This window comes from Mobula hypostoma, chromosome 17 (assembly GCF_963921235.1).
Source record: "Mobula hypostoma chromosome 17, sMobHyp1.1, whole genome shotgun sequence".
Classification (NCBI taxonomy): Eukaryota; Metazoa; Chordata; class Chondrichthyes; order Myliobatiformes; family Myliobatidae; genus Mobula; species Mobula hypostoma.
This window is the reverse complement of record NC_086113.1, coordinates 22,246,524-22,274,498: the sequence shown is the minus strand read 5'-3', so window position 1 is coordinate 22,274,498 and position 27,975 is coordinate 22,246,524. Positions and strand designations below refer to the sequence as shown.

At 37.9% G+C, this 27,975-nt stretch overlaps 1 protein-coding gene across 8 annotated transcripts in view; it reads left to right on the top strand.

The window, feature by feature from the left end:
• The window catches only part of relch (RAB11 binding and LisH domain, coiled-coil and HEAT repeat containing), a 103,777-nt gene that overhangs the window by 64,020 nt on the left and 11,782 nt on the right, over positions 1–27,975 (top strand). For 5 of the 8 annotated variants that reach the window (XM_063069650.1, XM_063069649.1, XM_063069646.1 and 2 more), the window contains 15 exons: positions 429–519; positions 9,231–9,302; positions 9,387–9,527; positions 9,650–9,814; positions 14,671–14,818; positions 15,554–15,710; positions 16,284–16,407; positions 19,273–19,321; positions 19,950–20,035; positions 20,132–20,238; positions 22,478–22,577; positions 23,639–23,721; positions 25,041–25,104; positions 25,911–26,049; positions 27,369–27,485. In XM_063069650.1, coding sequence (XP_062925720.1) covers positions 429–519; positions 9,231–9,302; positions 9,387–9,527; positions 9,650–9,814; positions 14,671–14,818; positions 15,554–15,710; positions 16,284–16,407; positions 19,273–19,321; positions 19,950–20,035; positions 20,132–20,238; positions 22,478–22,577; positions 23,639–23,721; positions 25,041–25,104; positions 25,911–26,049; positions 27,369–27,485 — 1,643 coding nt within the window. Of the gene's footprint in view, positions 1–428; positions 520–9,230; positions 9,303–9,386; positions 9,528–9,649; positions 9,815–14,670; positions 14,819–15,553; positions 15,711–16,283; positions 16,408–19,272; positions 19,322–19,949; positions 20,036–20,131; positions 20,239–22,477; positions 22,578–23,638; positions 23,722–24,534; positions 24,618–25,040; positions 25,105–25,910; positions 26,050–27,368; positions 27,486–27,975 lie in introns of those variants that run through there. The other 3 variants (XM_063069647.1, XM_063069645.1, XR_010020748.1) reach the window with 2 other exon arrangements.

Genomic DNA, 27,975 nt, shown 5'->3' with positions numbered 1-27,975 from the left:
AAAAAAAATGGCTTATGGATGATACGTGGTCAAGAAATTGATTGGAAAAAGTAATAATGTTTACCTGAAATATGCATGTAAATACTAAAAATTAAGATTTAAGATGAACATCAGTTTTGGATTGTTTAATTGTTTTTAATGTCTTGAATTCATTGACAATCTGATATTAGTTTGTGTTTTTTCTTTTAAGCCGTACATTGTGTTGCACCTGGCTCTATTGAAAACTTGACTAAAAAGGAATGTATGTGTTTTGAAATGAAATGGTTGAGTCAATCACCATTCACCATGACATGGTTATGTCAATGAAATGGGAAACATTCAAAAGTCACTAGGTCAAATGGAAAGAAAATTTGGTGGGATGTAATGTCGAAAAATTCTCGTGAGTGATTAGGTTCACTATTAATTTACTTTCCTTTTTCTGGTTTTAGACAGATGATTCTCACTGGCTGTGTTGCATTTGCTCGGCATGTTGGTCCAACACGTGTTGAGGCTGAACTACTGCCACAGTGCTGGGAGCAGGTAAAGCAAGATTTTAATCAAACAAGCAACACACACAAAAGTTGCTGGTGAACGCAGCAGGCCAGGCAGCATCTCTAGGAAGAGGTACAGTCGACGTTTCAGGCCGAGACCCTTCGTCAGGACTAACTGAAGGACGAGTTAGTAAGAGATTTGAAAGTGGGAGGGGGAGGGGGAGATCCAAAATGATAGGAGAAGACAGGAGGGGGAGGGATGGAGCCAAGAGCTGGACAGGTGATTGGCAAAGGGGATATGAGAGGATCATGGGACAGGAGGTCCGGGGAGAAAGACGGTGGGGGGGGGGGGAACCAGAGGATGGGCAAGGGGTATAGTCAGAGGGACAGAGGGAGAAAAAGGAGAGTGAGAGAAAGAATGTGTGTATAAAAAATAAATAACGGATGGGGTACGAGGGGGAGGTGGGGCATTAGCGGAAGTTAGAGATGTCGATGTTCATGCCATCAGGTTGGAGGCTACCCAGACGGAATATAAGGTGTTGTTCCTCCAACCTGAGTGTAGCTTCATCTTTACAGTAGAGGAGGCCGTGGATAGACATGTCAGAATGGGAATGGGATGTGGAATTAAAATGTGTGGCCACTGGGAGATCCTGCTTTCTCTGGCAGACAGAGCATAGATGTTCAGCAAAGCGGTCTCCCAGTCTGCGTCGGGTCTCCGCAATATATAGAAGGCCACATCGGGAGCACCGGACGCAGTACATCAACCCAGCCGACTCACAGGTGAAGTGTCGCCTCACCTGGAAGGACTGTTTGGGGCCCTGAATGGTGGTAAGGGAGGAAGTGTAAGGGCATGTGTAGCACTTGTTCCGCTTACAAGGATAAGTGCCAGGAGGGAGATCAGTGGGGAGAGATGGGGGGGACGAATGGACAAGGGAGTCACGTAGGGAGCGATCCCTGCGGAAAGCAGAGAGAGGAGGGGAGGGAAAGATGTGCTTAGTGGTGGGATCCCGTTGGAGGTGGCAGAAGTTACGGAGAATAATATGTTGGACCCAGAAGCTGGTGGGGTGGTAGGTGAGGACCGGGGGAACCCTATTCCTAGTGGGGTGGCGGGAGGTTGGAGTGAGAGCAGATCAGACAACTTAACTTTGGAATTAGTTATCAGTTATAACAAAATCGTTTTGATTTTCTAAGTAAAACTTGATGCATATAAGTTTTACTTAAAAATCTATTAACATTTAGCAACTAATTCGTGTCAAATACTTCATAAAACACCACATCACATCAAACACCACATAAAATATATTTTGTGAATGTTGCAGATTGCAATTGAATAAATTTGATACACGTTTGGGATCGGTTTTAAAACTATTCAGTGCCATAGATAATTACTGCAAAACTGTCTTGTTGATTATCACAACTTTATTACGTTCAAATAAAAAGTTTACTTAACCAATTAAACTTTGGCAGTTCACAGCTGGATGCTGTAATTATACTAGACAAATGTCTGCAAAGAAAGAAAAGGATAAGATTGTTTCTTTGTGCATACTGCTGTAAACAGACAAGCAGAATTTAACTTTCATTGTCACTTGCATCTGCTATTTGAAAGGGTTAAAATTTTCTGAAACCAAGGTGTCATCCAGCCTCCTGCAAGGTCACCCATGGTTCTTGTATAACTGAGGATACAACTGTTCTTTGGAACCATGAGGAGAAAGACCCATCTTCGATTCTCCCTTGAAAGGTTATTTGGCAAACTGCTGTATGTGTTCCTTGCTGATATCTGAAAGAGCGCACATACTCCATGTAACACAAGTGATCCCTGGCAGGCCATAGTCATAAAAGCAGTCCAAATGCTTTTATTTGGACTCTGTCTGACTCAATTTGGTTGAAGTTTTAAAAATAACTTAATAAACATATAGCAATTTTTAAAGTCTGTCTTTCTATGAGAACTTAAAAGCCAAATTCCTTAAAGGTGTTTTTTTTTTAATCACTGCATGGAACTGTAGTTGGTTTCCACTGAAAGCAGGACCTGAGAGTGCAGGTTTACACTACTGATTGCACAGTTTCTCCAGTCTAAGCATGACCTACTTCCATTAAGGTCCCATCAGTCACCTTAGAACCCCCCAAAAAACAGTACAGTAGGAACTGCACACTGTTTCACAGATGGGGCAGGAGGTGCTTGCAGAGGAAAAGGCAGAGGCAGATAGCTAGATTGTGTGCTGGTATATTTCTTCTGCCATTTAAACACGGCTCCATTGATCAGTATCTCAATACGCTTCTTCTCCACCTGTATGTTTACAGGCTAGGGATTTAAGAGTTAGTGAGAATTTTGCACTGTTTCATGGAGTCTTTGAACACAATAATGATGCCAATGTTTATATATAATGTGGAATGACAGAACAGACTGTATGGTCCATACAACCAGCCACTATTTCTTTGATTCAGACCAATCCCATTGAGACCCATGCAGCTAAAGTTGTTGGCATCCTTTAGCTTGTGATCCATTTTTGTCTAACTGTAGCATCCCGAATTATACTATTTCTAAGTATGGAAGCTGTTAAAAGTACCATTTTGGATAACCATATAACATTTTGGTAACACATACAAAATTCTTGAGGAACTCAGCAGGCTGGGCAGCATCTATGGAAAAGAGTACAGTCAAGGTTTTGGGCTGAATCCCTTTGACAAGACCTGAGCAACACACACAAAATGCTGGAGGGACTCAGCATTTTGTGTGTTGCTTGGATTTCCAGCATTTGCAGATTTTCTCTTGTCTGTAACATTTTAAATCAAGACAATACCTCACGCCAAGTAAAGTGGAAACGATAGTATTTTTCTTTTGAGTCAACTATACTTCCAACAACTATCTTGTTGGAGGGCAGGGAAGAACAGGGCGAGTAAGTGCAAAAGATGTCTTGGTATGCAAATCTGTCTAATTTGCATGTGTTGAAAGACAGCTAGCTTCGATCAAATTTGTGCTGTTGTTGAAAGGATTCCCGTTGTAAATACAGAGCTCCTTTGTGGCCTCCTTTGTTTGTATTTTCTCACATGTTTTACTCTGCAATTTTTTTATTCAAGTTCTTTCTTATCATTCTCCTTTGTTTAATTTATAAACCCTTCCCCAACATCCTCCATCAGCTTCACCCTTTATTTCTTTCTCCCCCTTGCCCATTGTATTAGTTCCCCCATTTTCTGCATGTGCCTGTTATATGTAATAATCCTCAATTGCAATGTGAAATTATTTCTTTCTAAGCTTGAATACGAGCAGCTAGGATTATGAACTTAGCAATTTTTTTGTGAACTATTTAAAATGAAATGAACATGATTATCCCCAGTCTTCTGGTCACATTCTATTAGAGCACCATCAGGTAGCAGGTACCACAATATAAGAACAAGGACTGTTAGGTTGGATAATAGCTTCTTCCCCCAGGCTGTGAGACTTCTGAACACCCTGCTACCACCTAGTACACATTATTTATGACAGTGCCAGTGGCATTAAACTGCTGTATATTTAACTATTTGTTCTATATGCACTCTGTCAGCTTGTACATCTACAAAATACTTGTCTGTTAATATTGTGTTAATTTTATTTTATGTGCTATATATGTGTAATAACCTATAATATACCGATAGCGAGGTTTCCAAGAAAGAAGATAAGTGACCAGGGTTAAGTAGAAGAATTCAAGCCCAATTTGTGCTGAAGAACACAATTTTTAGTTGTCTCATTTGTAGTCTTTTTAGCCCCTTTGTTACATTAACCCCATATTCCTTGATTCCCTTAAGTTGTTGATTTATGACTTGAACATGCTGAGCAACTGAGCTTATATGCCTATCACAGGTATATTAACAGCCTTCTAGATGAAGATGCTACTACACAGCTCTGACCAGTCCCTTATTTTTTGAGTGACTCCTGGTTCTAGACATGCCAGCCATTACATTGTAATCTATAAAACTCATTAATTTTGTGAAGTTTAATGAGATCACCACACATTTTCTTGATCTCTTGACTGTGACCCCAGTTTGCTTAATTTCTCCTTGTACCACATATCTGCAGTACAGAGAATCAATCTCATTAACCACTGCTCCAAGTATCTCCCTCCTGGGGATGGAAGACCAGACCTCTGCATAACTTTCTAGATTTAGAGTATTTTCTACCAATCTGGGCTACCAACCCAAGGAGGATCAACTTTTAAACACAAGAGATTGTGCAGATGCTGGAAATCCAGTATAACACACAAAATGCTGGAGGAAATCAGCAGATCATACAGCATTACAGAAAGGAATAAGAGTCAAAGTTTCAGGCCAAGACCGTTCGTCAGGACTTTGACCATCAGGACATCAGAAGATCTACTTAATTGCCTGCTAAACCATGATTCTGCTTTAAATATGTTCTGTCATAATTCCAGATACGGTACCTTCACAATGTTGGCTCCTTGAGCAAGCACTTGCAATCACACTGGAGATGAGGAAATGCATTAAGATTGTATTGAAGATGAGAAAATGGCAGAGGAAGTAATCATATTTTTGTGTCCACCTTCCCAGAGGCGCAGAAAATGTGGAAAATGGCAGAGAACTAAATGTTAAGTTAATGAACAAATCAGCAATTATTAGGAATTAAATTTGAAGACAAATGAAACTTTGAAGAAGTTTCAAGAATTGTCCCTTTTATGCAAATAGAATGTTAGCAGATGTTTAAGAAGGTTTTTCAGTTTGGGGCTTTGGAAAAAGCCAGGTGGAAAGTTGTGATAAGTAACTGCTAAGTGCAACAGTCAGCAATACAGAACAGGCTTATCCTCGTTCATTTATGTATTTACTTAAAATAGGTTAGTTCAAGTCAACAAAACTGGAGGTGCCAAAACCTGAAAGAAAAATTAAATGATGTAGTAACTCAGCAAGTCAGACAGCATCTGTGGAAAGAAAACAGTTAGCATTTCAGGTGTAAGACCTTCATCAGAGCAGCCCCAGACCTAACACACAAACATCGGTGGATGTTGTGCTCTTGGATTTTCAAAAGGCCTGAAGCTGCTTAACAGGATAAGAGCCTGTGATATTACAGGAAAGATGCTGGCTGGTGCATTGGCTGATTAGCAGGAGGCAAAGTGTGGGAATAAAGGGAGCCTTTTCTGATTGCCTGCCAGTGACTAGTGGTGTTCTGTAGAGTTCCTTATGGGAACCACTTTTCTAATGTTGTATGTCAATGATTTGGACGATGAAGTTACTGGCTTTGTGGCCAAGGTTGCAAATGATGCAAAGATAGGTGGAGGTGCAGGTAGTATTGAGGAAGCTGGGAGGCTGCAGAAAGATTAGGAGAATGGGCAAATGGAATACAGTGTCAGGAAATGTCATCTACTTTGGTAGAAGGAATAAAGTATAGAGTATTTTCTAAACAGGACGAAAATTCAAGGTGCAAAAGGACTTTGGAGTCCTTGTTAGGACTCCTTAAAGTACAAACATAGTTTGTAAATTTGCAAGCCAAGTCAATGGTGAAGAAGAAAAATGCAATGTTGGCATTCATTTCAAGAGTACTAGAATATAAAAGCGGAGACGCTGTATAAGTCACTGATGAAGCCTGACAGAGTATTGTGAGTAGTTTTGGGACTCCATTTTTAAGAAAGAATGTGCTAACATTGGAGAGGGTTCAGAGGAGGTTCACAGAAATGATTCCGGAATTGAAAGCTTGTTAAATGAGGAGCGTTTGATAGCTCTGGCCCTCTACTCACTGGAATTCAGAAGAATAAGGTGTGACCTCATTGAAACCTATCAGATCTCAAAAGGCTGAGATAATGTGGATATGTAGCGGACGTTTTGTATGTTCAGGGAGCATAGGACCAGGGGCACAGCCTCAGAATAAAGGGATGTCCATTTAGAACAGAGATAAGGAGGAGTCTCTTTAGCTGGAGGATGGTGAATCTGTGGAGGTCAAGCCAGGTCAGGTCACTGGATGTATCTAAGGCAGAGGTTGATAGTCTCTTGATCAGTCAGGGCATGAAAAGTTACAGGGAGAAGGCAGGTGAATATCATTGAGAGGGAAGGGGATCCACCATGATGAAATGGTGAAGCAGACTCAATGGGCCAAATAGCCTGGTTCTGTTCCTCTGTCTTATGGTCTAATTCCTGTATCAGACAGTGATGTAGCTGGTCAGGACACTCTCAATGGTGCTACTGAAAAAATTGGTTAAATGTCTGGGAGGGAGCCTCAATCTCAATCCCCTCCATGAAGTGGAGATGCTGCTGTGCTTTCTTGACTAAAGAGGTGGCATGGATGAGCTGATCCATTATGTACACTCTCAGAAACTTGGTGCTCCTAACTCTGTCCATGTAGGAGCCATGTATGGTATGTACAATAAAGAGTGGTCAGTGTGCACCTTCCTGAGAACCCACTCATCACTTGTCACAGGGACATCTAAATATGTAGTGAAATGTATCATCTTTGTCAAATCAAATCAGCAAGGATTGTGCTGGGGACATCCCGCGAGTGTTGCCAAATTTCCAGCATCAACGCAGTATCGCCACAACTCACAAACCCTCACCCGTATGCCTTTGGAATGTGGGAAGAATCCGGAGCACCTGGGAGAAACCCGTGTGGACAAGGAGAACATTTAAACTTTTATAGGCCGCAGCAGGAATTGAACACCAACCTGTGAACATTGTAAAACATTGGCGCTAACCACGAAGCTTCTCTGCCACCCCAAGGATATAAATCATGTTTTGTAAAACAACCAGAAGCTCTATGTGTGCTGTCTAAAATGGTTTTCTGGATGGAATATCAGTGTGCATTGTTACTTGATTGTAGGCTTGCTTAACTATTGCAAAGGGAAAAACATGGGAATTCCCCACCTTTGAACCAGGAGAAACCCTTTGTGTAGCTGTTTAAATTGAGTGAATGATCCAGTTAGCAATGCAAGTTTAAGGCAAATTTCTTCTCCGTTGAGCTTGGTATAATTTGATATTTTGCATATTATTTAACTTCCAGGTAGGAAAAGACACTTGCACTGTGGAGGCAGAAGGATGACCTGTTTATCAAAATCCATTCAGATTTTGAGAATTATGCTATAATGTATGAACATACAGTTTCAAGAAAGTTGAATGGTTTGCTCTCCTGTTGAATCTCAAAATTGTGCTGCATTATATTACTCTAATTGAAACAAAATGAGCAAGTATATAAAAGCTACAGTACAGCATATGGTAGCATTGACTGTAAAGCATTGCTTTACAATTGAAAATTTCAAAACGATAGCTGTTATGGTGGATGACAGGAAGAGTAGCAAACTGGAAGATTAGGTGCTGCCTCAAACTTTGTATTTTTAAATATTCTTAAAAAGTTCAATGATAAGTAAACAAAGGAGCATTACAAAATACTAATTTAAAAATGTATATAAATAATCCTGACGCTTCTAGCTGAGCAGCATGCGTGCTTCTAAAAAAATTGCACGACAGTTTTAATCTTCTTGAACTAATGTGAAAACTGCAGTTTTCATAGACTCGGTGGTTAGTGTTCTGTGTATTATTTGTTTACTTTTTCATAGTTTACACAATTTGTTCTTGTTGCACACATTGAGTGTTTGATGATCTTTGCTGTGTGGGGGTTTTATAAGGGATTCTACTATGTTTTTTCTTGTGGCTGCCTGCAAGAAAACAAATCTCAAGGTGTATACAGTATGCATAATTTGATAATGTATTTTGAACCTAAAGCAAAGTTAATCAAAAAAATCATAGGCAAACTGTAAACTGGCGAAGAAGAAAGGAAAAGCTGCAGATCAGGCTATGGAAGGTGCCAGGAGAAACTCGGGCAGTGGACCTTCATCTGAAGGATTACTTTTTCTACAAGTGAAGTCAGATTTGAGTGTTTCCAGTGCTGTTTGTATTACTATTAGTTAACGATGTACAGTGGATTCCAGTTAATTGGGACACATTTTAATCCAGTTAAGCAGCTGCCCCAATTAGCCGAATGTTCATGGAAGTAGTTTTTAAAAAAGTTTAAAAATTACACACTACCATTTGACGGGGTAAGAAATTATATATTTAAATTAATTACTGAACTAATTAGAACACTACCAATATTAGTGGTGGTTGTTCATCATATCCGACGATGACAGGAAACTTGTGCGGGAGAGTTTTTAAAGTGGAAAAGGCATTTCACTGGATGCAGTGACTGTCAGACACTTGACCTCTCTGGTTTTGCTGCTTTTAGGGTTGCGTCTACTTGTCAAGCTGGAGTTCAGTCACTGCCGTCTGACCTTTGGGTTTCTTTATGACTTCTGTATTGCTAGACCACCAGTCAAATATTAGTATTTTTAACCCATTGTACTTGAAGCAAAGTGAACAAGGACTTATTGATAACTTTGTATCAAAACAGATAGCCAGGAACCAAGTGGGTGTATTTTGTGAATTTAGTTTATACACTGATGTTGAAATTATGAAATTTGTTGCCATGCTTCCTCTATACTGATTAGTCCAAGATGGGTATTTCATTATTTAGACAATATTTAAATTCACTATCAGTGAAATTATTGCTTTAAACATGGATATTAGTGTCACTTTTGTGTCCGTAGGTTACTGAAATGTACCTGATAAGTTGAGTATTTGAGTTTGTATTTATCCTTGGTATGTTTGTGACATATAAATGCAATTTTCTCAGTAGAAATGCTTCTAAATTGATTTCTGTGGTGTTCCTTTTCAACCATTTACCTGCAGTTATGACATGAACTTGAACTAAGTTAACATAAAAGTAAAAAACATTTTATTCATTTATTCTTTCCCCAGATCAATCACAAGTATCCAGAACGAAGGTTACTGGTGGCCGAAGCCTGTGGAGCACTAGCACCTTATTTGCCTGTAAGAAAAATTCATGTCTTTCTATTCAAAGCCAAACAAGCAAATCCTTTACCAGGCTAAACATATTGTTTTATTTCCTCATAGAAGGAGATTCGCAGTTCATTGGTGCTTTCAATGCTGCAGCAAATGTTGACAGAAGATAAGGCAGACCTAGTGCGAGAGGCAGTCATTAAAAGTCTGGGTATTATTATGGCATACATTGATGATCCTGATAAGTATTTGCAGGTATGGTATTACACCAAGAACCAATGGTTATAGTATTTCCTTTCTATTCAGGTGAAATATCTTTTTGGAAATTCCCACTTTTGTCCTTTGATATATTAGTAAAGCTTTATTTTCCACCACAGGGTTTTGAACTGCAAATGTCAGCCTTAAGTGATCCCTCCGAGAGGGTGATTAATGCTACACATCAAGTTTTCCTGCCAGCCTTTGCAGCATGGACTACAGAATTGGGTAAACTCCAGTCGCATCTCATTCCAACTCTACTAAGCAACATTGATAAAATACTCAGGGTAGGTTAGAAGAATGCAAATGTATTTCTTTTCAATTGGTGCAAAGTCCTGTCTACCAATCATTACCCCTATACCTGCCAACCTGGATTGTCTCTTGCTTGAGCAACACCTCAGTTTTAAAATTGTCATCCCTTTAAATTATGTTCATTGGTCTTGACCCTTAAACTGCCTGTTATCTGCTGCAATTCAATAATCCTTGGATTATGTCCTTTTTTGTCATCCTCAAATTTAGTTGTTCAATTTTGCTCTTATCTCAATATCAAACTCTAAGCTCTTTCAAAATGTGAAGTTCTGGAATTTCCTTCAGTGAATTTTTCTTTCCTTTACAATTAGCTGAAGCTCTTTGATTATTCATACTAATAATTTCATGGCTATATTAATTTTTTTATTCTGTTATTGGCATTTTGTCTATTTTTAAGGCTCGGAATAAATCAAACAAGTGTACATAATATAATAGTGCATTGTGTTCTGTCCAGTTACAGCTTAAAATGTTGACAAACTGGCTTTCAGTAGTTTTGTGGCATACCAACTCATGGACTCAAAATACATTCAATGTCAGAGAAATGTATACAATATTTTTTTTAGATTAAAGTCTGTCACGAGCCTTGTGGCCTATCAGGCCGGTGCTCATGCCGGTTTCCGTGGCGTGAAGGAACTGAGAGTATGAGATTCCCCCCCCCCCCCGCCAGTCTATCGCGAGGTTAACCCCCAGCATTTTGCCAGTACCCATTCTCAGCTGGGTAGACTGGAGCATTGTGTGGTTAAGTGCCTTGCTCAAGGACACACATGCTGCCCCGGCTGAGGCTGAAACCCATGACCTTCAGATCGCTAGTCCAACGCCCTAACCACTTGGCCACGCGCCACACATGTATACAATATACATCCTGAAATTCTTTTTCTTCACAAACATCCATGAGGAGGAGTGCCCCAAAGAATGAATGACAAAAGTTAAGTGTTAGAACCCAAAGCTCCCGCCTCCCTCATCAGCAAAAAAGCATCTGCATCCTCCACCGATCACTCAAGCGTGAAGCAAAGACTGCAGGCACAGACTTGCAGTAACCCAAAGTCTACTCGTTCACCCGGTAATTCGACATTCCACAGGCGCGCCCCCTCTTCCCCCCCTCTCCCCCCCAATATGGGGAAAAAGGTGTCCCCGTCTCACAGCAAGAGGGTAGACATAACAAAACAACTCATCGATTTATGGTGTTAAAAGTCTGTTGCTTCGCTTTTTCCGAGCTCTGTGCCCAATGATCTCGGGTCTCTGAACATAGAGCCAGCAGCCAGCTTGCTGCTTTTGAACTTCGGTGTACTCCCACGACACACCAGTTTTCTGCAGCGGCACTGACCTCTAACCTGCCCACCTCCAGAGCCATGAAAATCCGGCACCCTGTAGGCATCCTTGACATACCAAAAAGCGGCCAGTTGTGAGGCCCTGATAGTGGGTCTCATTCCCACAAAGAACCGATATCAGCATGTAACTCCAGGCCAGGGTCTTCAAAAGAACCCTGAAAAGGAAAGAAAAAAGGGATATTAAAGATAGAAATAGAGCTGTTTCCGAAGATGCAAGCAGAGGAGTCACTGTTAGGTGCCATCATCCTAAGCTCTGTCCTCCGGATAAGCAAATTGTTTGGTACTACTTCACCTTAGTGAATGATGTGTTCAGGGAAGCATTGTGGAAAAACTTCAGGAAGAATGAGACCACAGAGATTGATTTCTGGTTAAGTGCTTTATATCTGTGGTAGAAATAAAAATGATTTTGTTCAAGAGAAAAGACCTCCTGACTTACAAGCCAGATCAGTAACACACAAAATACTGGAGGATCTCAGGCCAGGCAGCATCTATAGGAAAAAAAAAGAATGATTGACGTTTTGGGCACGAGACCCTTCAGCAGGACTGAAGAGAAAAAGATATGAGGAATATATTTAAAAGGTGGGGGAGGGGAGAGAGAAACAGAAGTTGAGAGGTGAAAACGGAAGGGGGAGGGATGAAGCACATAGCTGGGAAGTTGATTGGTGAAAGAGAGAGGGCAGGAGGAGGGGGAGTCTGATAGGTGAGGATTGAAGGCCATGGAAGAAAGAAAAGAGGGGAGGACCACCCACTGGGAGGTGATGGCCAAGCAAGGAGATAAGGTGAGAGAGGGAAAACGGAATGGGGAATCATGAAGGGGGCAGGGAGGCCATTACTGGAAGTTCGAGAAATTGATGTTCATGCCATCAGGTCGGAGGCAGATTATAAGGTGTTGTTCCTGCAACCTGAGTATGGCCTCTTCGCAACAGTATAGGAAACCATGGATTAACATATCAGAATGGAAAGTGGAATTAAAATAGGTGGCTTCCGGGAGATCTGCTTATAGATCAGTAGTTAAGTTTTAGACGGGCTTCAATTTTGCAACAGAACAAATTGGGTGTTTGTGTTACCAAGCTATATTTTTCATGTGTGTTATTACCAGTAAGAATTTCCTACTGAATTTTTGTGTAATGGATTAGATCACATTTGGCTTGTTCTGCCTCTTGCTGTCATCTGTTTGAATCCTCATGCAATGACTGTAAATGTGCCATTTGACTGCTGTACTTGCATTGTCAACTTACAATAATTAGTGTACAAAGGCAATAGGTCCCTCTCAGAACCTAGACCATTCAGTCTCCTATTATCATTAAAAAATTCTCCAACTTTTCTGTTATTTTACCATACACATATCTAGCTGAGGGCACCTGAGATTTTTGCGCAGTACTGTAGTAATTTTGTCTTGCACTGTACTGCTGCTGCAAACTAAAACAAATTTCATGACGTATGTCAGTGATGATAAACCTTTATTCTGATATGGGTCACTATTGTGTACTGAGAATGGAGAGAGGGAAATCATGGTTGGGAAAAGGGGGAAGGGAGAGGAGAGGGAGTGGGAAGCACCAGAGAGAGACATTCTGTAATGATCAATAAACCAATTGTTTGGAATCAAATGACCTTGCCTGGTGTCTTAGGGCTGGGCATGTCTGCAACCATACCAACACACCCTCCCCCCCACCCCAGCACTTTTTTTTCTGCCAGCTGTCCCACATCACTCCCATGGTGCTCCACCCTCGCCATTTCCAACATCCTTTCCTCCCGCCTGATTTTTGCTCTCTGATCCATGTTGACAAATACAGTACTGTGAAAAGGTCTTCAGCACCCTAGCTATACATAGGTGTCTAATACCTTTGCACAGTACTGTATTCTGTTCCATCTGCTGCCACCTCACCTATTCACTTAGGCCTTGCACATCCCCTTGAAGCCTTACTGCATCCCGCTCCCAGCCCACACTGCCAACCACTTGTATCATCAGCAAATTTGAATTTATAGCATTAAATCCCCTCATTATAAATAATGAATGTACAATATAAATGGCCAGGGCTGTAATGTGAAAAGTGTGCCACCCTTCCAATAATGACCTTCCAAATTTACAATGTTATTTATTGCTTCTGTCCCTGCCTTTTACTAATCTTCAATTATGCTTACAAATTAACCCCCAGTTCCACTTTTCTGTTTCATATTTAATGAGTGGCAACTTACTGAAAGTTTTCCATTGAAACAGTATTGACTTCATCGTGCAAAAAAGTAACAAGTTCATCAAAATTGACTTCTCTTTCATAAACCTGCATTACCTTGCCTCAGTTTTCTTCAGTTATTCAGTGCTCTGTTGCCACTTCCTTAGTAGATTCCTACGTTTTCCTAACTGCTGATTTCAGATTTTTTTCTCTTCAGTTTCCTGCCTATCATGTAACTTGCTGGGGGGGTGGGGGGAGGGAGCAGGTGTACTCTGATCAGAGTACCCTTTGTCCCTGGATTTCAGACTGTGAATGATTATTAAAATGCACCTGAACCCCAGTGCATTCCACACCTTGCCACATGCAGGCCTGGAAGCCTTTTAACTCACTGGTACATCCTCTCAAGTTCTCAATGGACTGGCAGGTTATCAGTTGGTGTTATCCAATCCAATATGTTTCTGCCCTGGGTCTTGCACAAAGTTGTGAACTTCTGTAGGAGTCATGAGCTTCAACCATGTTGGTTTACTTGACACATCAGGCAGTCCAACCTGTATCTAATGAGTCTTATCCTCAGGAACACTGCATTTGAGGATATCATTCTTGTACCAACTTCATTTCTGCTGTTTCCATCACCCTCTCAGGCACTAGTTTCCAAATCTAAACTTGGCAAGGTGAGGTTTGTTTGACAAGGATAGTATCAGAAGTAACAGATAAATGTATGCACTATTATCCATTTGTATGAAGACAGATGGTAAAAGGTTTTCTACCTCAGCTCCCCTCTGATCGGTGAATAACTGATTAACAGGTGACAATCAGTCAAATAAGTGATTCCAAACAACTTCATCTCAAGCTGCTTATCAAACTGCTGCTTCTTTAGCAGTGCCTTTATTTTTAAACAAATAAAGGATTTTTACCAGTAAAGAATCTTGTTCTGTATCTTCTAAAGCCAGACAGGTGAAAATGGCTGGTGATCTTTTTCATGTATTCTGTAATAGTTTCATCATTAATCACATATCAACATAGGCAGAAATGGACATCAATGTCTTTGCGTTATTGCCTATAAGGTTATAAGGCAGTCAGTTTTGGCCAGGTGTGTGAAGTGGGCATACGTGAATGTTTGAATAGTTACTTTGGGATTCGTTGATGGTCAAAATTGTTCAAAAACTTTGTATTTGTGAGTACTTTCTTGTAGACTTTAATTTTGATATTGAATTAAGGTTAAGATTTTATTTTTGTTAGGTGGTTGTCTTGAAAGTGTATTTAGCTTTTCAATTTGCAATCAATGTATAATTTTTGAAATCCTAACACCTGTGTTTCTGCATATTCCCCATTTAGGACGGAGAGCATGGGCTCGATGAACACAAGCTACATCTGCATCTTTCAGCCATGCAGTCACTGATTCCACCATTATTTGCCGTGGTGCTGAAAAATGCTCCTTTTGCAAGCAAAGCAAAACTTCAAGGAGAAGTACCACAGATAGAAGGTATTGCATTGTACATTGATCTGATCTTTTGTAAACAAAATAACAAGTAAATGCAATTTTCACATTATTAAATCATTGCATTCTGGATGTTGGAAGTTAATTTGCTTTCTTGTTGCACCCATTTATGACCTTTGAAAGGTCATGCATACAGTTTGGGATTAATTGGTCACATGGGTGTAATTAGGTGGCAAAGACTTGATGGGCTGGAGGGGTTTGTTGCTGTGCTGTATCTCTAATTAAAAATAATAAATAAAAGCCTGGAACTACTGTTGAACCCATCCATGCAAACCCTTTTCCCATTAGATTACATTTGTTTCATTGGTGGGGGGAGGAGGAGTTGAAGAATAAGCAGCAATAGATATTCTGCAACTTTACTTGCTTGGAAGGACTGGTCATAGATTGAGAAGTATTTGGCATGATATTTCCCAGTGAGATTATTTGATAGGTATGGTCTTTGACTAGGTGAATTATCAACTTTGGTTAGCTCGGAAGGTGACCAAATGTCACTTCACATACCCTAGATCAGTGATGAGACTAAACTAGAGAGGACTTTTCTCGTTAGAGTTAAATTACATAGCTAAATTCAGTAAGCTCCAGAAACACCAAATTTCCTTTGTTATATTTTGTAGGAGACAACAAAAGTGAAAATTGCTTCCATTATTGAAAATATAACCATGGACATAATGTATATGTGTGCATCTATGACCTCAATTTTCATTTTAAAAATGTCTTTAGTGACCAGGTTCCCTCGACCAGCCTCCCCACTTCAGGATTTGGCAACAATTATTGGAAGTAGAGAACAATTATCGGTGCTATTGCAATTGTATGATAACCAACTGGAACACGAGGGCACCACTGGCTGGGAGAACCTATTATGGGTCGTTAATCAATTGTAAGTTGATTTCATTCTACTAATTGTTGACTTTAATGCTCATTACCCCAGACCATACTTTTGAATTACAAACATGTTGAATGTTTTCACATGCAACTTTTAAAGCTTTTTAAAAATGTGTGAGACCATAAGATATAGGAGAAGAATTAGGCCATTCATCCCATCAAGTCTGCCCTGCTGTTCCATCATGGCTGATTTATTATTCCATTCAACTCAATGCGCTGCCTTTTTCCTGTAACCTTTGATGTTCCTACTAATCAAGAACCTATCAACCTGTTTTAAATATACCCCATGTTAAATATTTAACATGGCAATGAAAGCATTCTTGAATTTGAAGCCATTTGGTTTAATTTTCAGGTTTTAAGAGGCTTATTATTTACACAATTTCTTTTATTGTATTCAGAGTACTCATCTATGATTTGTTTGGCTAAGCTTACTAAAGAAATTGTGTTGCTGGAAACATTTTCTTGGGCTAATCATTATTAGTAATTATTACTTTGGTCATTTATCAATTATTATGGATCTGGTCACAGTGTGAATCCTAAATTATAAGAGTTTCTCCTTTCTTTGCAGATTACCACATCTAATCGAAACTGTTGGTAACATTAATGTTACCTCAACGTCCTGTGTTCATGACTTCTCCCGGTATTTTTGGAGGCTATGTAGAACATTTGGTAAAATTTTTACAAATACAAAGGTGAGTTAATAATTTTGCCGGTGATCTTGTTTATATATAGAAGAGAACTTGAATACATACAACATTTATTTGTGTACTGCATATCAACTGGTTTCATTATCCAAATGTTCGTATATTCTGACTGTATTCAATTTTATCCATTGTACACAAAAGCAAAAGAGGGGTTTCTACTAAGTTGTCCTGATTTTGCAATATTTGGATTTCTTGTAAATTTAAATGAAGTTTAAATCAAATTAGATTTAATACAATATCATAATTTTCATTATAGATGAAGTGTAAAATAGGACATATTGTTGCAGTTGTTCAAAATGAGTTTCCAGTTAGGTCACACTCAATAATTTGACCACACCTTGCCGAAATGAAGTGATAACAATTAGAAAAACTCAAATATAATCTTCAATGTATCCATATCTTGTGACTTCCAGTTTAGTGCAACGTAATATGCTGATATCACCATAGACTGAAATTTTTATTTTATTGCTGCATTAACCTTTAAATCTGCCTAAACTGTCAATCTATGGTGGGTTTTTTTTTTGGAGTTTATCAATTGAGAATCTAAAAGAAGTTTTGTAAAATGTTACCCAAGGTAATGAAATGGTAGGTTAGAATCCACATTACAATATGTGTCTTTTCCTGCCAAGCAAACCCTTCTTCTTTAGAATTATACTTGTTTACCCAGTTTTAATATACTTTTATTTCAGAGCCAAAATCCAGAGGCTCTTTCCCAAGAGAAATGGCAGAGGGTACCTGAAACCCATGCCTCTTCTCAGTGGGTTATTAAATGTTTCAGCATTATGGAGATCGGGGGGTGGGGGTGGCAGGAGGACGGTGGTGAAATTTGTTCTTTTATTTCACATACTCTCTGCATGTGAAGGTAAGGTCATTACATAAGGTGAAACGCAAAGTGACAGGTAGCAGGCACTGTTTTATAACATTATGGTTTATTTTGTCATTGAATGCTATTATTATATATTGGAATGCTCACTGGTGGGTTATTGTGGCTTCGGTCATTGTGAAATTTTCAGTACTGATAGATGTGATCCTTATTGAATTAAGTACTGTAATAATATGAAATATCCCAAAAGTCCTTGCTGCAAACATTAACAGTATAGCATAATCATTCAAACGTGCTGGCCTATGGGTCACTTTAATTTTGTTCCATTGGATTTTTGTTGCTCCTCTTGTTTTCAGATAATGACTCCTGCAATCAATTTGATAGTTTAGTTCTTTTTTTCGGGTACTTGTTTGCCATTAAACAATTAATATATGCACAGTTTTGCTACCTATGAGAGCCCTGTACTTATCCCTTGATTTGCATTGGCTTCATGTCAATGAATTATAGGGCTCAGCAAAAAGTAAGAAAAATATTGTTTGCTATTGATTTAGTCTAAAATAGAACAATTTTTACAATTATGTTGCCATTACTAATTCTGTTGAGTTGCATTACATTTCACTTCAGGAAGTCCTGTGTTACTTCTGCATGGAAATTGGTGTAAAGTAACTTGCACTCCCATTGGTTCTGATCCTGAAACCGCTGCTGTGGTCATTGGAAAATACAGTGGCTATTAAATAATAATGAAAGAATATTGAGTTGGAACTCTAGTTGCGCACCCTCGAGACCTACCAGTTCAAAGAAATTGCCCCCTATCGTCATCTTCCAAGCAGAACTGTTCTTTATAACATTGTTCTTTTTCCTTCTGGACACTCCCTGTGTTATGTAGGGGTTCGAAGCACGATCTGTAACCCACAGTCAGAAACTCTGGCTGAATTTGCAAAAATTGTACTGGTAGATTACTTACCTACAAATTAGTTCAGATCTTGGTTAATTTTGAACCTCAGTTAGATCTTAGTTAGAGTTAGTTAATGAGTATACATCTGTACTACAGTTTCAAAACATAATGGACCACAGGAATCAGCCGATCACAGCACACCAGATTAGTGAGTTGTAATCAGTACTGTCAGAGTTTATTTTTCAAAATGCAAAAAGTCACTCATAATATGGTTTGAAATGGATCACTGCAATGTTCAATGGAGTTGTTGAATCAGTAGAATTGTTCGTTATTCAGCAAAGTAGTATTTTGCATTGTAATCTTTCCTCTAGCCATGTTTTCTTCAGTCTCTCTCAGCCTATAAACTATCACCCATTTGGGAATTATTTAACTATACCATTGAAAATGTTCAAGGATTCTACCTCGTTGAATCTAATTTGGCTCCTCAAATACACCCAAGTCTAATTATCTTGCTGTAACCCATTTTTTCCATGTTGCTATCAACATGTCATGCGGTACACTTGTCATAATTTACCAATTAATTTTCCAACATGTCATTGGGATATAGCAGGGAATTGGATCACCTGCAGAAAACCCTTGCTGGCACGTGGAGAATGTGCAAACTTTGCACAGACAACATCTTTGAGACTAGTTAGAAGATTATTCTTCTAATACTTTGCACTTGTTATTTTTAAAAATATATTTAGATCCAAATTGGCAATCCCAGTCAAATTAGTCCTCTATATGCACGTCAAGATTGTATGGTACTCCACACATTTAATCTCTCAAGTAGCAGTTCTTCTGGAGCAGACTCGGGTATATCGGCACAGATGACGAGACCAACAGGGAAAATTGGTTAACAAATTTCAGTAGCATCTTAGGGCTTCTTTCTTAACTGTACCAATTTTACTTTTAAAACAATTCTTGAAAATTGTGTTTTCAGTATTCGAGTTTCAAGAGATAATATTCCGGTATTTAATTTTTAATATGTTGCTTATTTTTATATGCAGAGGCCATCATTTGGAAAGTAATTCAATGTGATTCTATAACTTCCTGTCTTTCCTGCAATCTAATGTAATAACTTGTACACTCTTAGGTAAAACCACAGTTTCAAGAAATACTGAGACTATCAGAAGAAGCTGTTGGTAAGCCACAACTTAAGTTTTATATTTTGTTATAGTTATTGAAAATTTAATTTGCACTTTTGGGCAAAAGAATATAATAACTTCAGCTACCATAAAATGAGTTAGCTCTGTATAATTTGTTTTTTTTTAACTCAGTAAAAGACAACCCTTAAAATATGTAATTTTTTTTGTAGGGATATTATCAGTACAGCTTACACAATATATTTTGCTTCGCTAAGTGTGACCATGCTTGGTTACCAAAAGACTTGTTTTATTGTTGGTACTTTTACTGTTCATGACACATCGTTTTGGCATCCAAACTCTTCAGCAGCTATTGAGGAGCAGCTGTCAGGTTTAATGCTCATTACAAAACAAATTAAGTATCATTGTTGGGACCAAAAATTAGATTTAGCTTTCCTGTAGAAAATAGCAGTATAAGCCTTGGTGAGTTTTGCTTCAGATTTGGTATAGCAAGGAAATTATTCTTATTCTAATGATAGTATGATATAATATTTCTGGAAATGATTACTGTACGTTTCTAAAATTGGCCTCTGTATGCTAAATTAATCATGAGATAAATGTTTCCTGCAAAAATAGATTAAATTCGGCAGTGTAGTAACTTTGTCCATTTAATCTTTGTTTTGAAAAGATGTCTCTGCTACAGCTGGCAATGGAGTGCTAACAAAGGCTACTGTTCCCATTTACGCAACTGGAGTACTTACTTGTTACAATCAGGTAATAAAATTGTAAATATCAACTTCCATCTTCAACAATCAATTTCTTGCTCTGATAGTGTTTTTGCAAGTTCTATGCTCTGTAATTTTCTGCTAGGAAGAAGACAGGAAACTCTTGGTTGGGTTTTTGGAAGATGTAATGACCACACTTTCATTATCACATGCACCACTTGATAGTCTGAAGGCCTCATTTGTGGAATTGGGGTAGGTTATTCGACAATTTCTGAACGTTCTATATCATTTAATACTGTACTTAATCCTACATTTCTACAGTTGTGTCTATCTACTGTTAAGTAACCAACCTGGTTAGTCATGTTTCTTGCACAGTGTTTTTTTATTGCTCGCTGCTCCCCAATTTTATTGCCAAAGTCTTCTTTCAAATGTGAGGGTGTTATTTTGAACCTTATTCCGAATGGATCCTTGCAAGGCCAGAATATGGGCATCTCATAGTGTTTCTAGTTAATTAAAAATTTACTTGCACCTTAGGCTGGGGTCTTCTACATGCAATTTACTTGAAGTGTAAGGCTGATGGTGATGCAAGAGCAAGAGGGTATCTAAAAACTTGGTGAATAAGATTCAGGTTTATTATCACTGACATGTTATTAAATGGGTTCTTTTGTGGCAGCAGTACCGTGCAAGACATAAAAATGGCAGGAGGAACAATTTGTTTCCTTAATGATTTTTGTGATTTCTACTGAAACTTAAAAGAAGTAAAAATGGACAAAAAAAATTTTGCACAGGGAAAGGAAGATCATATATAAAATCTCCAATGATGATTGGGTAATGTGAATGAGTTTGAATGCTTGAAATTATCCTTATTCTGTGATTCTGTATTGGAGGTAATTGGAAATGCAATAACAATTGACAGATTGCTGTGAGGTATCTGCATTGTAATTGCCAAAATTAAGCATCTGTGGCAAGTGTAATGAACAGTTACTGTGCAAATGCAGCCATACCTATGGATACAAGGGAGGCTAGGAGTGATTTGTAACCATGATAATAAATAAGTTGATTAACCAGCTTTTAAAGTAAGCAAGCTATGGCGTATCCTTCAATCTTCCTATACTAGGTAATTTATACATTAATGAGAATGCCTTCATAGCACATTATTTCTCCCTGCAAGCTCTGCATCATTATTCCTTATAGTAGAATCTTTTTCCAGTCACCTGTAACATGTACTGATCCAACATCCAAAGAGACAATTTGCACTCTAAACATATGACCCCTGAGGCCAAAAAGGCCATAATTTTTACTCATTGAAAATAACCACAGTTTCCTTGTTTTTCAAGCCTGTTTGTGAAAATGCTCGCAGTTTTTAAAAGTCCCATTGACCCTTTGCATTTCAAGGCTGGTGATAAGTATTTTGATGTAATCATTTCAGTCTTTAGTGATGCCTACTTTTATTCCCTTATTTTTGTTCATGCTTATAGGTTCCTTCCCTGTATAGTTACAAACCTTGAACTGTAACCATATTTAATTGATTTTTTTAAGAAAATTGTGGCTATCCCAAGCAAGCACATTTAATAGCTTCTAGCTTTCGTTCAGTTCACTGAGCACTTCACCTTTAATCTTTGTTTCCTCGTGGCTGAATTCCTCTAAACATATTATTCTCCAGTTTTCTGCATTTCTTTTCATCTGTTTTCTGAATCTCAATTTGTTAAATTTGTCACCATATTCCAGTCGTCTTTTAATCTTTAAAGATACATCCTGTAATATTTAAGGATTCTGTCTCATTCCAGTGATCCTCTTTTGATTCTCAATATTTTCCTTCCAAATCAGTTTTTCGTGTTTCTGCTCTTAATACTGAATTTCTTTAGGTGTGTTCTCAATTTCTTTTCCTCCTTTCTTTATGATGGGTTTGAAACATCTGTGCCATTTTTTTCCAACTTTGAAGGAGTTCTTTCAATGCTGCAAGTTCTTTTTGTAAAATATGTTTAGCTCTGAAGAATGCATCATCTGTTTATTTGATTCTTGTTTTCGATATACAGTACATTTTGATACTTTGGCTTTGTATTTGAGATTGGAGGAAATGCAGACCTGCCAGTCAGCAGAAATCAAGAGCTAAAGTTATTATTCTGTTATGGTTAAAGCTCACAAGTGCTTAATTATTCATGACATCAGAAAACCTTCAATTGTAGGATTTTGTTTTGCCATTTTTTTTGGTCATTTACTTTCCTATTTTGAATATTATCAATCAACTTTAGTGATTACTGTAATATGGATGCCAAGGGGTTTAGTGTTGGTACATAGCTGAAGTGTAACTCTTTCTGGTTAAGCTGCTTCTCCACTTTGAAATCAATATGTGCATCACTGTGTGTTGAAGGTGAGACCTTAAAGAATTTGAAAGGCTTCTACATAAAAGGGTTAACCATTTTCAAAAAGAACAGCTCTTTGTTGATGCTCCAAATTTGATTTATTAAGTCCCTATTTTCTGTTTTAATAGTGCAAACCCAGCATACCATGAGTTGCTTTTAACAGTGCTATGGTATGGAGTTGTACATACTTCAGCGCTTGTAAGGTGCACTGCTGCTAGAATGTTTGAGGTAAGATTTTCAGTTGTATTTTGATGGTATTCATATTTTTGGAACCTAGCTCCCTTTAAAGCATTGTTCAAATTCTGTGTAATAAATATTCCTGGAACATCTTTTACCCTTATGACTAAGTAAATTACTGAAGCACAATGTATATCAATACAGAGATGTGATGTATGTAGTTATCCCATTTGAGATCAGTTATGCTTTAGCCATTAAAGCAATGTAATTAGATTCTTGCATGCTTCAAAACGTAAGCTGCTTATGTAGGGTGAGATATTTTGTTGCCTCTGTGCCCACCCAAAGCTGCCAGACCTGATTGGTCAAGGGAAGGAAAATTGCTCCTTTTTCTTTCTCTCTATGAGATGAATATTGGGCAAATGTTGAAATACATTATGTGCTGATGGTGCTATTAAAAATGGCATCCTGCTACTGGTATTATGAGCTAATGAATATTTGATGGAATAGAATATTCTGTGATTTGCAAAGTCGTCTTCATTTCGATGAGTTTCAGAACTACAGGATTCCTAGCATGCTTGGGATTATTCATTTTTGACCCTGCCAGGCTTAAGATAGTTTGTTTAATGCAGATACTTGTTTCCTGCAGTTATTGTTCTGAAGAGATGTTTATAAGCACAAGCAGGGAGAAGATTTAAATTGGTATCTGCTTTCAAAAATATAATTCCCCATTTGGTGTGCACAAAAGGAATTAAATATAAACTCTGAATTACCTATGCTTGTAACTTAAAGTGGAAATTGGATAACTTTACCTGTCATAGTGATAAGAAAATTAAAAGTAATTCCACTAATGATGGACATGTCAGTTGAAATTGTTGTATTGTGTTCTATCAACATTTTAAGATCTGACCAGCTTTGGTATGTGGCATTGTTTTAGAGCTGTTATTAGTGTTTCAAGCTCTGTAAATGTTGAGCTGTTTGTAGAAATTGTTGCTTGGCATCTAATTTTGTTTGCTCTTTTGTCCCTTCTCTCTTCAATGTACATGCTGCTTCCATGATACTCTGCTCACTCTTCCCACGTTATCACATGTGACACCCTTGTTCTGCCCAATCAGCTGTTGGTGAAGGGGGTGAATGAAACTCTAGTAGCTCAGAGAGTTGTCCCTGCTCTTATCACTCTCTCCAGTGACCCTGAAATGTAAGTTTCTTCCTCGCCAGGTGAAGCACTTCACTTTTTTTTTATTAACTTGCTGAGAAATCACCCTTTGATTTGTTCCTTTACACTTGCAAATAACTTGGCTGATTCTCTGTCAGGTTGTGCAGGAATTAAATATACAATCCATATTGGAATTGATAACTTAAAAGCTATCATTTTGTGCTTAGTTGAAAGGGATTGGTTGGTTCCTGGACTTAGAAGTGCACTATTTTAAAGTTGAAACTAAACAGTATATTGAGAAATGGAAACGAGCTTGGACATTATTCATTTCCAGGCCTCAAATGTTTATAAATCTATATTGTCAATATATTTATATTCTTGGTTTCCATTATTTTATGTGTTAATAAAGATGTTTTGATTATGCAAAACAAAATTTGTTGTAGTTCCCTCCTCCTGAGAGGTTTTGTTTTCCCTGATTGTTTGTACAGTTAGACCTAAAATTTGGTGTTGTATCCTACCCAAACATCTTTTAAACCTCAAATTTGGAAAATATTAACTAAAACTCTACACTTCAAGTCTGACTCATCAATAACTAGCCTGTCAGATCAAATTAAATGGGTGATTTTTCAGAGTGAAAGGGACGCATGGCTTTGTTTAACCTACTAAGTTCCACAGGTTGATGACTAGCTTTTAAGCATGTGCAAGTACCTCATTTTTGTGAACCTTATGTTGAGTAGTTGGATGCTTCCTTGAATGGAACATGTCCGAGTGCTCCCCTGTGAACTAATCATTTTTGTTTTTCATTAATTTTTTTTTTGTTTTTGTTGGCACTTGTTTTTCTTTGACTGGTTACAGCTCATCGTGCGAGGCATGAATGAAGCCTTAATTGACAAGCGGGTTGCTCCGGCCCTTGTTACCTTATCCAGTGACCCAGAATTGTGAGTTGTTCAGACTGAGTCCATAGACTTAAAAAAAACACAACATAAAAAAAAATAACTGTCTGGTGTAACATTTGCACTGATCTCTGTTCGATAGCATTACAGTCTTTTCTCCAGGCTCCATGGCTGACTAACAATATTTTTGATGAACAAAGATGTTGAACTATCAGAATAGGTTTATTCCAAATTTAGTTCTTGCAGCACATTTTGCAATATCTCTTGAACTGTAAAACTATGACATACCCTGCTATTGCCAGTTTAGTCACCTAGAAAGCACTGGTGAAGAAGCTGTAAGATTTATGTCTATTGTTTTACTAACAGTCTAACAAAACTTACCTACTAACTTGTGCAGTAAAATATGTACATTATGTCCGAAGTACTTTGATACACTGTAATACCAAATGGTTTTTTTTCATTTTCCAGCTCTGTCCGAATAGCTACAATCCCTGCCTTTGGCACCATTATGGAAACAGTAACTCAAAGAGAGGTACAGTAGTGGGCAAACTGATTTCATTCGTTCTGGTTGTTCAAATTTGTGGCTAAAATAATAAAATGGAGTTGTGTGTGTTACCTGATCAAAAGGTCATAATAAAAGAACGAAACAAAAAAAAAACCCCTGGTTGACTTTGAGGTATTAAAGGGTAGCAGAAGCAAAGTTCTTGAATATTTTTAGGGCATAGGTGGATTCTTCACAAGTAAGGGGATGAGAGGTTCATGGGATTATGGAGCAGTGATTACAGACAGATCAACCATGATGTTATTAAATGGTAGAGCATAGCTGAGGGGCAGAAAGGAATCCTCCTGATCCTGATTTTTATGGTGAATGTATCTATTGCATTGCTTCATGACATGCTAGCAATCCTGGCTGACTGGCCAGGGAGTATTGTTCAACTGTTAATTTAGAAATTAAAGGAAATAAAAGTTAAATGCAAACAAAATTGCTGAAAGGTAGGTAATCAAAAACTAAAATATGGGGTGCTATTTTGAGCAGAGATACTGTTATAATTGGGATGAAGGAGAGTTGCTTCAGTCTAAGTAAGATAAAGGGGAAGTGTACAGAAGAGTAGTTTGTTTAGCTTATGGTTACTCTCCAGGTTCTGATTTTGTGAACCTCTATCTGTTTTCAGTGCTGACTGGCCTGTTCACAGCAAACTGAAAATCGTTCAGAATGAATGTAAATGCAATATTTTGCTGTCACTTTTTTGGAAGTCTTTTCCTTTTACTGATTGAGAAGTGATTAGAGTGGGTGCCTATGCTTCATAATGTTAATGCCCTATTACTTGTACTCAACAGCTGTTGGAAAGAGTCAAGATGCAGTTGGCTTCCTTTCTTGAAGATCCACAGTACCATGATCAGCATTCTTTGCACATGGAGATTATAAAAACTTTTGGAAGAGTTGGCCCCAATGCAGAACCAAGATTCAGGGATGAATGTATGTATCTTTATTTATTTCCATAAATTTAAGTTCTTCCCCCCCCCCCCCCGCAAATCCACTATAATTCAAGCACTTATGCTATTGTCAACAGTGCCTTTTTATATTTCATCTTGATTCTTTCATTTAATTCCCCTTTAAGCAAGTGTAGGATGATTTGCATTTAATTCCCCTTTAAGTATGTGTAGGATAATCTGCCTTATTAGTTATGTGTTCCCTAGATGAGCTCTGGTTTTCCTGTACATGTATGACACATGTTATTGTTGTTATTTTGTTAATGTCTGAAATCACACATTTCAAAGATTGAATGCTGCCCATCTCAGAATGATTATTATCCTAACAAAAAAGTTATTTGCTATTTCCTATTCCTAAGCCTGGTGTACATTTATTTTGTTGGAATTTGGATTACTGACATTGAAGAAAGTTATTTTTGTTAATTTAACAAATGGAATCTTTTTCCGAATTACTTAAAAGCAAACATTTTAAAGGGAAATATTTGAGGAGAAACGTTTAAAGAACTTGATATTTTCACCTACCGTTAACAAATGGGGAACCCTTCATGTCTTTAATTTATGGAATATGAATAAATTGTATCAATTACAATATAATTATACCTTCCCTGAAATTTGATATCTGTTCCTGTCTCAGTGTTCATGGTGGTTCAGTAATAGGATACATTGCCCTCTGTACACCTAACTGAATCACTTGTTACTTGGGAATTTCCAGTTTCGTTCAGATAAATGAATATATTTATGTAAGTGTTGCTTTGATCAGCGGGATCTTTGAAGTTCTGAGTGATCTTGAGTGTTCGCATTCTAGATGCCTGATGTTTCTAGTTATGGTACTATAAATTAATCAGGTTTACCAATTATCTTGTATACCAGGTTTCTCAGTTTGTTCCTAACTTAATCATCTTCACTTTCCCCTCACCTGGCTCATCTCCACATCATCTGCCTGTCACCTACCTGACCTTTGACTCACCTGTCACGCTTACATATTTGTACTGATCATGTCCCCTCTCCATTCTTGATACTGAGATTTTCACTACTTGGATTATGGCATTTTTGATAGCAATCTGCTGCCTTTTTTCTTCCCTTTTTCTTTGTTCATACTTGTTCTGTAAGGACCTAATATTTCTCTATGCTTAGAACAAATGAGTTGATATATGAAAATGGATGTTTTTATTGGTTAAGGGAGTTTCTTGACATAGATTTTGATGAAGAAGTTAAAAGACTACAAGTTGAGTGTAAAACGAACACTTTCAGCCTCACTGGAATTGTCATTATTGTCAACCATGTGTTATTTTTTTTTCTGTACAGTTGTTCTTCCAAATCTACACAAGTTGGCTATCTCAAACAACCAACAAGCAATAGACACGAAAAGATTGGATATTGCCATTCAGCTCTTTGAGGCTTACAGTGCTCTGTCCTGTTGCTGTATCCTTTACTGCATTCAATGCACCACATAACAGTTATTACCCCTCAGCCATTAGGCTCTTGAATAAAAGGGGATAACTACTATTCTGTAGATTTGTTGAGTATGTCTACAAGAAAATTGAATCTCAGGGTTGTATGTGGTGCAATATATGTACTTTGATAATAAAATTTACTTTGAACTTTGAAAAGGAAAATGCATTACTTTTAACATTATCTTGACTGTTTAGCGGATAGAGAAGGATGCAAACAACAATTCCATTGTTCCCAAATTGGGGATATTTCTGCTTCAAATTTTAAGTAGTAATCATTATGGATCTGTTTGATTAAAGCATGTGTAATCTAACATCCCAAGTTTCTTGGGTCCAAGCCACCACTTTTTAAACTTCTCTATCATTTTTAAGTGCTATATTATAGTCTGTAAGCATACTTACTTTCTGCCAGAAAATATTTATGTTCCTCTTTTTAAAACTTCCCTTTGCTTGTATTTTAG